At 44.8% G+C, this 11,706-nt stretch overlaps 1 protein-coding gene and 1 long non-coding RNA gene across 2 annotated transcripts; one reads left to right on the top strand and one right to left on the bottom strand.

Annotated features, from left to right (window-relative positions):
* The first annotated feature begins 1,671 nt into the window (after positions 1-1,671).
* Positions 1,672-5,894, top strand: LOC136938790 (uncharacterized). The gene is made up of 3 exons (XR_010875615.1): positions 1,672-1,764; positions 1,911-2,009; positions 2,906-5,894. It is a non-coding gene; the product is annotated as an uncharacterized lncRNA (long non-coding RNA).
* A 575-nt stretch (positions 5,895-6,469) lies between these two features.
* On the bottom strand, positions 6,470-11,297 carry LOC136938789 (cyclin-K-like). Its single transcript, XM_067231737.1, has 10 exons — positions 10,830-11,297; positions 10,498-10,579; positions 10,252-10,383; positions 10,058-10,163; positions 9,904-9,961; positions 9,365-9,534; positions 9,008-9,264; positions 8,808-8,835; positions 8,618-8,689; positions 6,470-7,656 (listed from the first exon to the last, which is right to left on the bottom strand). Exons 1-10 carry the CDS (start codon positions 11,024-11,026, stop codon positions 7,091-7,093), a joined length of 1,668 nt encoding a protein of 555 aa, XP_067087838.1. The 5' UTR covers positions 11,027-11,297; the 3' UTR covers positions 6,470-7,090.
* Positions 11,298-11,706: the final 409 nt, after the last annotated feature.

The raw sequence follows: 11,706 nt of genomic DNA, 5'->3' as shown, positions 1-11,706 counted from the left end.
AAATGGGAGGAGGAAGGTAATCAGTGTTCATCTGGTCCTGATGAGAGAGGAGCCTATTTTGCGTTGTCACGGTAACCACTATGGGATCCACCTCCATAGAAAGGAAAGAGCAATTAGGCATGTTTGACGTAAGCTGCAGCTGTGGAGACAGAGATAGAGAGAAGAAAGAGAGAGAGTGTGTGTGCAAACTACAGTTAGTGTCTACTCAGATCTCTCTCTCTCTCTCTAACACACACACACTCATCTTCCTTGCTAAATTTAGCCGACCCACTGATTGTGCCGAAGCAAAGTCGTGACAAAAGGAGCCGCAACTGAATATCAGGGAGTTAGAATCCCACCAGTCAACATTCTACGTTTCAGTGAGCAAAAGGCTAAACAGCTAAGATAAGAACGTCCCTTTAGAGTGACCAATCTCTAATGAGAGTGTGTTAGAAGCACATGACCACCCCCATGGCTTTCTACCGATCGTTGCCATTGTCCTCTCCTTCAGTGGTGTCTGTCTCTGTATTGACATCGTAACCGGAGGCGCGTGTGTGTATTGATGAAGTAAAATAAGACAGGTGTGTGTATGTGTGTGTGTGTGAGTGTGTGTGTGTGTGTTGATATGTTAACCTCAGACAGATACAGGGATGGCTCTTCCTGTTCCTGTCCTATAATGCAGCTACAGCAGGTGCACTACTCACTCCTTTGTGTTTATTGCAGATTCAGCTGGCTCTGTGTGTGTGTGTGTGTGTGCTGCTCACACTGTGGTCAACATTTTCCCCATGGCTTTTCTGCAGTTACCTCCTACTCTCATACACACACATGCTGTACACTCACACACACACACACCTGTATTGCATGCTCAGGTCAATTCACTGCTAAAGAGGGGCTCTATGGGTTTAGGCTAGAGTTATGGCTGGGGCTGGGGAGGGATGGGGAGTGCTGGGGAGGGATGGGGCTGGGGCTGGGGAGGGATGGGGCTGGGGAGGGATGGGGATGGGGCTGGGGAGGGATGGGGCTGGGGCTGGGGAGGGATGGGGCTGGGGCTGGGGAGGGATGGGGCTGGGGCTGGGGAGGGATGGGGCTGGGGAGGGATGGGGATGGGGCTGGGGAGGGATGGGGCTGGGGCTGGGGAGGGATGGGGCTGGGGCTGGGGAGGGATGGGGCTGGGGAGGGATGGGGCTGGGGATGGGGAGGTAGGAGTGGGCAGGGGACTGCAGCTGAGCCAGGGATGGTATGTGGAGGAGAATGCTAGCGAGCTCCAGAGCCCCTACTCTCTCTGTCCTCCTCCGCTCTCTCAAAGGCCCCTTTGTGTGCGTGGGTCTGAGCGGTAGTTGTGACCCTGAGACAGGGACAGAGCCAGGGGGCTGGGGAGAGATGGAGGGCAAAGGGGTCCCAGCTGGGCTAGCAGAGGAGAGGGGAGCAGGCCTAGGAGGGTCATAATGAGCTAATTTAACCTCATTCCCGTTGTGATTATGGGCTCTGTGTGTTCAGCAAGGATGTGTGTGTGTGTGTGTGTGTCTATAAACGAGTGTTTGTGTGTGGACCGCAGTAGAATGTGGACAAGTGTGTGATTGTACACTGGCCAAGATCTTGTCATCAACATTAATGTCACTTGTCACTGGTGTGTGTACGTGTGTTCACCTTCATCCATGTGACTCTCATCTCTCATGTCCCTCCTCGGCCTAGGGCTCAGGAAGGCCTCCTAGTGGTGAGCCCTCCCCTACTGCCGGCTTCCTTCCTGCCAGCCAGAAACCTGAAGCTGTGGTCCACGCCATGAAGGTATCAGTATGTCTCACTTTCCAGAGTTTGGATTACATCTGAGGTTCTACATTTTAACTTGGCATTCTAGATTACTTCTGCGTGTGTGCATGTGTCCATAAAGTGTGTTTGTAAAAGATAACCGGTGTGTGTGTGTATGTGTGCAGGTGCTGGAGGTCCATGAAAACCTGGACAAGCAGAAGCTGGAGGCCTACGATGAAGACCTGAGTGAGAAAGAGAAAGCCATAGTTCGGGAGATGTGTAACGTAAGGATGACATTCTTTCTCACACGGTCGCTTTGTCTCCCACCATCCAATCCTCTCCCTCCCTTTATCTCCTCTCTTTCTCTCTATATCTCCCACTCTGTTTGTTTAATGCTTTTTTTGGGGGGGGGGGCTTTTAATTACGTTTCTGCATCACGCCTCCCTTAATCCACCCTTTCACTTTCTATCTTCCTCCTTGCGCTCGCTTCAATTAAAGGGCTGCAGTAAACGGGCTGTAGTTTGTACATCCCACTTGTCGGCACAATTAAAATGACTTGGTAGGAGCACACAATGGTCCCAATTGGGCCCCTGTAGGCCAGAAGCCATAGACACACATGGCAGAAGCACACACACAGGATATTCCCTGTGTGCCATGACCTGATGACCTCTGAGAAGCATAAACCCAGTGGGTAGAAAAAGAGAGGGCACATGGATGCACAATGCCATCATTCACATTCTGTTCTCATGTATACATACAGACTTCTACATTATGCTTACTAATGAGGCTTAGCTACATTGGGTCTCATTCACTTGTAATCCCTCTCTGACTCATGTTGTCCAGCAAAGCCTCAATAGTGGGTGTTGCGTAACCTTTAGTCGCCCCCCTCTCCCACGCCCCTGTTGTTTTCATATGATCAGAGTGTGTGGGAGTTTACATCGTGGACATTTTTGGCGCGCTGTGAACGGGTGCACAGTTTTAATTGGGACGCCATCGATGAGATGCGCTATTTTCGTCTCCTGCCCGCTTTAAGCTTCGGAGGACAAATTCACTACTCACCACAGCCTTTCTCTCACTTCAGAACGCCAAACATTCCGAATTCACAGGCATGATATGAAGTGTGGTGTAACATTGTTTTGTGTCCCCTTCACCCCTTTGCCCTTTCATTTTGTGTTCCCAGGTGGTGTGGCGTAAGCTGGGAGATGCTGCAGGATCCAAGCCCTCCATCCGACAGCACCTCTCTGGGAACCAGTTCAAGGGGCCTTTGTAGTCCTGAAGACACGTGTGTCTGAAACCCACGGACGTCAGCAAATAGAACTAAAAACACAAACACTACTGTAGTTCCTGGGCACTGTGTGTGACCTTCACATGATCAACCACCCCACCTGTCGTATCCCTACCCCACTTCTTCAACATCCATGATGTGCAGCTTCAGTTCACTCATTGGTCCAAAGCGACTATTCCAAAATGCCTGGGCAGTGACCATCTCTGACTGGAGTGGAAAGTGGAAGACATCTGGACAAGGCTGTTATTGTGTTAACGCTCATATGTGATTCCTTTTCTCAGCTAAGCACACATTGTAGTTGACCTGAAGGGAAGGTGATATGGGGACATACACCATAATGAAAAAAAGGTTTTGAGAACATTTTTCTTCTATTCCTGTCTGGTTTTACCAGGCATTTTCAAGCATCACAGAGTCTAAACCTCAATGACAGACAAGCTATCCAACATGCGACTCCTTCAATATCTGAATTTCTCAATCAGCAACTCTACCGAGACCTTTAGTTTTTCCTTATGGTCACCAGTGTTGTTGTTTATCAGTGTTCAACATGGGCTCGTAGCCCTTTTCTAGGCACACATGGACTGAAACACAGTTCGCTCATGTTGCTTCCTTCAAATACCGATTTTTGACAGCTCTTCAAAAAAGGACTACTCAACTGCTCTGTGACTTCAACAACACCTAACACAGATTTGATCAAAAGTAAACAAATGGGAATGTACTGTTATATAATATTTTCCCAATACACAGTATAGTAGCAAGCCATAGGTTTATATTCTATACAGTTCAATGTCAAGTACTCGTAGACCCCTTCACCTAAAACATAAATATACAAATGTAGACAGAAAAACCCTAATTGTGTACACCTAAAATGCAGCACCATATGTTGTATGTTGTTTAAAGTAGCACTAATATTTTGAAACACAGTTTTCTTCTATGGCCATCTTTGTTACAACTGTTATCTAGGTGGTGCACCAAATTAGGTTGCATCCTTTGAGTTTAAAAGTTCACTTTCGAGTAAGATGTTAGCCTATCAAACTAGAATATCCAAAAGCTGGTGATTCATAAAGACTTCCCAAATGATGCAGTGATTTTTATGATAAGAGAAAGGATATTTCTGTATGGGAAAAGGGACTTTGATATACAATCTATAAATATTCTATGACAATCGTTAAATGTTTTTGAATTATAATAATGCGAGAATCTTTTTTTGGGGGGTGTCTCTTATATTAATAAATGAGAAGGTATACGACTTCCATACCTGTAATATCTTGTTATTCCACCTGTAATGAGGTCTTATAACTAAAGTCTCATTGGAGATCTATGTGTACCTTATGAAGTGTTATAAGTAGGTAATGAAAACAGCATTGGGCATCTTAGTGTGCTCTACACATTGAGGTGGGTTAGCTGAGTCCTGTGTATACTGAACCAAAGTATACGTTTAGACAACAGTATGCACACTTGTTGGATTTCAAGTGCATCGAAGGTTATTAGCAGGACTTAGCAGAGAGCTAGAATGAATTGATGAAATGTGATTTAAGACTTCATTGTACTTCTCCATGAAGCATCATAGTGACTAAGTACTCTATGATAACTCATATGAAAGCAGATGGTTTCTGTTCAGCTTGGTTCTATAAGTTGATTGCAGTTTCTATGGATCTTGCATGTGAGTTTCACAAACAGACCATCAGATACCCTGTAAAGCAGCATCATAGAACTGACCTAACATGTTATGAAGATTTATAACAATCTAAGAAATGTATTCTATAACTGGTCTCATACGTGTAGAAAGTTTGGACATGGAATGGAGGTTCTTCTGTCTAGGTTGTTTGTAAGTCACATAACTGATTTGTGACAAGTTATGTATGTCATTTCATAGAAGTCTTACAAACTGTAAAAGGGCTTGTGGATACCGATAGATTTCGGAATAGATCATTTCAAACATGTATGAAAGACACTTGCTGCATTTTCCCTCTCTTTGTATGTTATCTTGACAAATGGTCATTTGTCAGATGGATAGAAGGAATCAGATTTTTTTTCAGAATTTAAGTTTGACATATTGTCACTCTAAATAGGGTTCCACACTGTATGTGTGCTACTTGTATTTTTCAGAAGGGAATGTAAGTACCTACTGTACTCACATTCCTTGCTCATTGGATGAGAGATATACAGTTTTGAGGAATGGCCAATGAGTATCTGAGTTTCAATGAGATTCAGGATGCAGCAGGTGACTTTTATTAGTGATGTTTATATGAGCCTGACCTTTAGCATATACGAGCCGTATAAACAAAAGACAAGCAATCATTTGGAGAAGAAAGGTAACATTTGTATCGGTACACCTGATATATGGAAATACTTATTTCAATTGAGGATTGCTAAAATAAATAATACTGTCTTGCACAGTATTTTTGGGTAACAGAAGGACAGTGATCAGGTCTTTTGAAAACACACCTAATTAATGCATTTTTGGATAACTCCATACACACATTTAAAATCAATTTTTCAAAAGTGACCTTCTAGAAACATCTGCTATATACATGCGACTACTGACCTTTTATATTTGTTGATTTGAAAGCACAAAGTGACAATTGAAAAGTTTTGACAATTTTCCTATGGTTACTTTCAAATGCACTGCTTCTTTTGTCAAAACATGATGTGTTGACGTAGAACCTGCAATGACCTACTATATTCTCTTCTTAGCCTCACTCTATCCCAGACACAGTGAACATGTATTTTAGGATATAGCCAGTGCTTTGTAAATAAATACTGTTCTCCTGTAGGATATATGAAAATAGCATGCCTTTATATATTTTTGTCTTTCATAAGCTGTATGTAGCTGAAATGCATCGATATTTTAGCAATTTATGAAAAGTGATAAATGGATTAAGAAAGCCTCTTTTAGATGATTTTAAAAATAAAATTTAAGTATACTTTCCTTTGTAAAAGTATAGTGTAAGTCTCTAATTGTGTATGTTCATCAATTATATATACTGGGAACGCTACTTCAGAGAAGGAACCAAGCTGGAAGCTCCAATAATTACTAACTTTTTGGAACACAATTATTCAGCTTCCCTAAACTGATCTTAAAAAGAGAAAAGCTGGTTCCAAGATCGAGTCATGAGAAAATGAGTAACAGCAAGGGATTATGCATAGTACTTGTGCCCATGCATTCTACCCATGTGGAACATAGCAAGTGTGTACATTTTCTGGATTAGGGCGCACTCTTGTGGTTATTTGTAAAACAATGAATCCAAACAGCCCATACTCTAATGATCTGCTAATGTAACCTGCCTTCCTCTTACTCTGAGTAACAACTGACCTTAATGACTAGAATTATCAAATATACATAGCTGAGTAATGGGCCTATCCAATGATGTTAGACCAGACATTACCTCAAAGATTTGGGGATTCAAATAGGGTAAAGACATACCAGTTACACATAGACAACAATAATTTATTTAAAAAAAGACAATTATTTTAATTAAAAGTTTTTGTTTTTTTTACACAAACTATTCACACTTTATACCTATTGAACAACTATAAACATGTCATAGCCAAAATAACTGAACAAAGAGTTAGTGATTTCAAAACACATTTTTCCTGGATATCTGCATGCATCTGTTGTTAACTAGTTTAAAATACATATAAGTAACATGTATGAAATAGAGCTTACGTGTGTTTTAAAGTGTTCAAACACATGTACAATTTGACATGGTGTATTGGTTCAGGCTAAAATGCTAAAAGAAGTAGCATAGATATAACACATTTTAGTGCATCTCGTGTAAAAAAGGGAACGACTACATAACTACTGTGAAGCTGCCTTGTTCATGTTTTGGTCAAATCTTTAACCCTATTCAAAACAATAAGCTAACAATTTTACACAGCTAACAAATACAACATTCCCACGAACCAGTGCAATGACAGCTTATAATAAGACTCATAGTATATGGGTGTTGACGTACTGGATTTAGTTTTTACAGATGGTAAAAGGGGAAAAACATATCCCTTCAATGTCCAAAATACTGCTACTGTACTATGATGGTGATGTAGTGTTGGCACAGCCAGTCGTAGCATCAACCCCCCATTTCACATCATCCAAGCTCCTCGACTCATTCCACCCATGGGGGGCATCCCGGGAGGCAACGGAGGGGGCCCCTGGCTCTGTCCACCGGGGTAGCTAGACGAGGGCATCCCCATGCCCGGCAGCCCTGGAGGCATGCGCGGAGGCGGGTAACTGTGGTTGTAGCCCGGCGGAGGGTAGGCAGGCGAGGGGGGTGGGGGAAGGCTGGGCGGCGGGTAGGAGCCGGCGGGGGGTGGGGGGGCACTGGGGGGGTAGACATGGCCGTGGTAGCCCGGCGGAGGGCCATAGGAGGGGGGTACGGGGACGGCGTAGGAGGGCCCCTCTGTCTTCATAAGGGACTGCAGGCTCTGGTAGCCCTCCCCAGACATGTAGGAGCTGGAGGTGGGGATGCCCATGATGTAGGAGGAGGGGGGCGGGGGGGGCGGGCGATGGGGGAGGGGTGGGGGCTGGTGGTGGGAAGCAGAGTGGGGAGGGGGAGGCGCTAGGGCCTTGGGGGCCTCAGCAGGTTCTCCATGGGCGTCAGTCTCCCCAGGGAGGGGGGCAGCAGGGTGGGAGGCAAGGGCCTTGCGGTCTGTGGGGGACCGAGGAATGGACAGACAGATGGTCAAGACTAATTAAAAACAGAAGATGATTTTTGGCAATTTATAAAAAACGATACAGCTTCAACAGCCTACTAACAGATTCAGCAGATTCAGCAAACACACAGATGCTCAAACGTGCCTAAAAGCCACACACACACACACACACGGAAGTGATGAGCGTCCCCAGTTAGGTCATGTAAACAAGCCGCCTAGCTACTCAGAGAAAATCTAAGGGCTCTAAGGCAATTATCAGATTTGGTGAGAAGGTCAGACCACTCAGACCTCGGTAAAGGTCTGGATTCAAGCCACTACGTGGCAATGCAAGAGGATCTCCCATTAATCCACCTATAGCGTGGGTGTACATTTGTGTGTATCTTGTGTCAATCTACTCCATTAACCAAATGAGAAGCAGATGTATGTCTATTTGCATGCATGTGCATGTTCCTGCTGAGGATAATGTTTCCTCTGGAATGCCCTGTGTCTATCCCCCCTGAGACAAGCTGCACTCTAGGGGGGGGGCTTAGATTGGGGGATTACCTGGGACCATGGTAAATCTGTGATAATATTTTTGGGGAGTGGGCCTAATTAATGAGAGCCCCTACTGCTCCCTGAGCCAGTGGGCTTTAACCCCTGAAGGACAGTCGTTTGGCTGGACATTACTAAGAGATAAACAGTCATTGAGCCACTGAATGGTGAGCAGTATATTCTGCAGGTTGTTCATCAGTAATCTAGGAGAAGGACTCTTATTGTGAAGGGAAGAATTTCGACACTTAAAACAGTATTCCCACCTTGCTTCCTTAATTTTGTTAAGGGTTTTCACTGGACACAAGCAGCTGTATTTCTCTTGTTTGTTTTTGGCACAGAATTAGGGAAAGCGAGAAGTTTAAGACTCTTGGAAGTGGGTCCTCGCTTCCCATGTCTGGCTGATCAAAGGGCAAAGAGGGAACTCACCTGGGGGAGGTTGTGTGGTGGGCAGGGGGGGCATTGGGGCCTCAAGTCTGGGGATCTTGGAGCTCACTTGCTCTGGGGATGGGGGGAGAGTGGACAGACAACGATAGGAGTCACAATCTTGTACAGGTCTGCAGACTTGCTTACAGGGTCTACTGTTTCAAATCAAAGTCATGAACAGGGAAGTGCTTACCAGATGTCTTTTCCTCTTGAGGAGATGGCTACAGAACAAGAAAGTCATTTATATCAGTAACAATTGTATGCATTTTACCCACACAAAAAAGCACTGTAGTGATCATACACTGCATATTGTAATGTTTTCTTAACAGAATTGTGTCCATTTTCAATTGTACATTCTGAAGCGGGCCCCTGTCGAACGACATGCACGCTCACATGGGCTCGTTTGATCTGGCGTGGGGGGCTGGCCTGTGGGGAAGCTTTCTTGGCAAGAGGTGGAGGCGGGGGTGGTGGTGGAGGGGCGGGGGAAGGATTGGCACTGGCCTGGGCTAGGGCGAGAAGCTGGAGCTGCTGGGGGGTGGGGGTGGAGGAGGAGGAAGGGAGCGTCTTCTCCCTGTCGCCCACCGCCACCGCGCCCTGGGGCATCTGCTGCTTGCCCTGGGAGTACAGATCCAGGATCTGATGGCAGATATCTGGGGGGTTAAGAGAGAGAGAGAGAGAGAGACGTCTTTCATTTGTCTTTTTTTTTAAACTTTTGATTCTGAAGTGTTCCGGGACGCCAGCCCCGCCCACCTTCCAGCAGCTCCACGGGCACATCCTGGACAAACTGCTCCCACCATCGGCGTGACGACTGCTTGGACGTCCACTCCTGGATGTCGAACTTACACAGCCGTCCCGCCAGGTACATGACCGCCACGGCGATGATCTCGGGCTCCCACTGCAGCGACAGCATGGTACACAGGCTGCCAAGATCCAGGGACAAAACAATGGGGAGGCCAAGTTTGTTCAGGTTTCAGTCTATTCTAGATCTCATGGAAACTACCATTCGACTATACGCATGTTACGTCTAACACAACAAGTGCAGTGCTAATAATAGTTTGGGATAGTTACACAGACGCTTGATACATAGTGATAATGTTTTGGGCAGACAGCTACAAGTGATCTGGTGTTGAACTTATAGATGTTATCAAGTCACAACCAGACAAGCATTTAGTTGGAAGGTCAGATGTTGATGTCCATATTGGAAGTGGTCCTCATGCTATGGCACGAATATGTTTACAAACACACAGATGCACATAGATCATCCTCATTCTGTACTATTCTTCACTCACCTGTCGTTCACAAAGGTCCAGGCCATCTGAACTAGCTTCTGCACTTTGTTCTTGTCGCCTGGAACAAACCCCCTCAGTTTTTCAAAAGGTTTCCAAAAAAACAAATGAAATCTTATACCCATGTAGAATGAATGATTCAGCTGTGCCTCATTACCTTTAAGTTGCTTGGCGTAGCGGAGCAGGAACTGATAGGGGTGCTCTACCTGCAGGTCAAACTTAATGGTCTGCAACAAGATCCTCTCCAGCACCATCACCTCCTCCTACAGAAACAACATTGGGATCTGCACCTGGCATATACAAACACATCACTGCCAAAAAACGGCACCGTAAAGATGGTGTATGTTTTACCTTTGGATCGTCTCCAAACTGGGCAAACTGGATGTCGTTTAGGAGGCTGCGAGCTGTCTTGATGATGTCTTTGCATTTCTTTGGGGTCTCCTCTACTTTCCCTGCTAGGAAGAGACAGCAACCCCCTGTCACCTGTGAACACAACATACATGTTCTGGGTTAGCAAGGTATTGCAATGTACAATGTATTGCAAATTAGTTTATATTTTATTCATAACTTGAGGTGTCCAGTGAACACGGTAATTACATATCTGGGGAATTGCTTGAAAGAGTGGAACATATAAAAGCGATGGAAGTAGATGATTCCTGTTGCCAGTGTGTCATAGTGTCTGGGCACGGGGTTAAGGAGTTTGTTTAACAATTTGTGCTCTAAACTTTATCTTGGTTGGGAAGACACTGTATTTTCACAAGTCTCCACTCTGTATCGGGACGCAAATTTGTTTCTGGAAAAAGGTTGGTAGGACAATGCTTTAAATCATTAGTACATTAGTACTAAAATTACTTGTAGATAACAACAGTTAAACATGAATTCTTAAAACTATTTAATGGAAAGTTCAGCACAGCGGAAAGAAAGGATACAGTCCCAAGCGAGTTCCCACGTCGAAGATGAACCGTGCACCCTCTCTCCGGTACCTCGCCTCTGTGGCGGGGTCCAGTCCCTCCGACTGGGAGGGTGTATGTGCTAGGTCCTTCTTGTCCCAATACCAGCATGGTTTTATGTGATCCAGACTTGCAGCTGGATTGACAGGGATAGAATTCTCCCGGTAGTCTTTCATGAACTGAAATAATTTTACACAGAAGCGTGGTCTATATAGTCACTGACTGAAACCCCTTTGTAGCTAGCTAGCTGGCTAGCGTCTAGAATTAGCTGACTTGCTAGTTCCGTCCGTTACGTTACGTAGTAGAGAGGAATGATTATACGACCTACTTTGCCCAAAAAAATAGCACGGACAATATTGGGCTAAAACGAGTAAAACATCCATTCAATGAAAGCAATATGAATCCATACAACAGTTTACACTGGAAATTGAGTGTAAGGCGCCATATTTAATTTATTAACAATATTGCATCCAAGTGACGTCACGAGGAGGAAGGAAAATAATTGAACTAAAACCAAGACATACAACCGAACAAAAACAAGGACCTGCGACGACCGAAAGCTACCAAGTCAACCGATCGTACCCAGTACATGATCATCTACACAGCAATAATGTAACGAATGATAAGATGACAGCTTCACCGGTTATCCGGTGAGAATTAAGCAGCATGTAAAGTCAAATCGTAACCAATAAAAGTGCTTGTTTAGCAACTTATATATCCTTGACTTGTTTTTTCTTCCCGGCTGCAACCCGTCACAAAACAATGTTTACAGTGAGTTGTGCAACTTTATGACCGCCAGCCTGTAAATTATGGGCACCCATAGCGTAGGATGGGCTTCTTTTTTTTTTTATCAACA

The sequence above is a fragment of the Osmerus mordax genome, assembly GCF_038355195.1.
Source record: "Osmerus mordax isolate fOsmMor3 chromosome 9 unlocalized genomic scaffold, fOsmMor3.pri SUPER_9_unloc_4, whole genome shotgun sequence".
Taxonomy (NCBI): domain Eukaryota; kingdom Metazoa; phylum Chordata; class Actinopteri; order Osmeriformes; family Osmeridae; genus Osmerus; species Osmerus mordax.
Note: the sequence above shows the minus strand (reverse complement) of the source record. Positions and strands in the feature narration are given on the sequence as shown.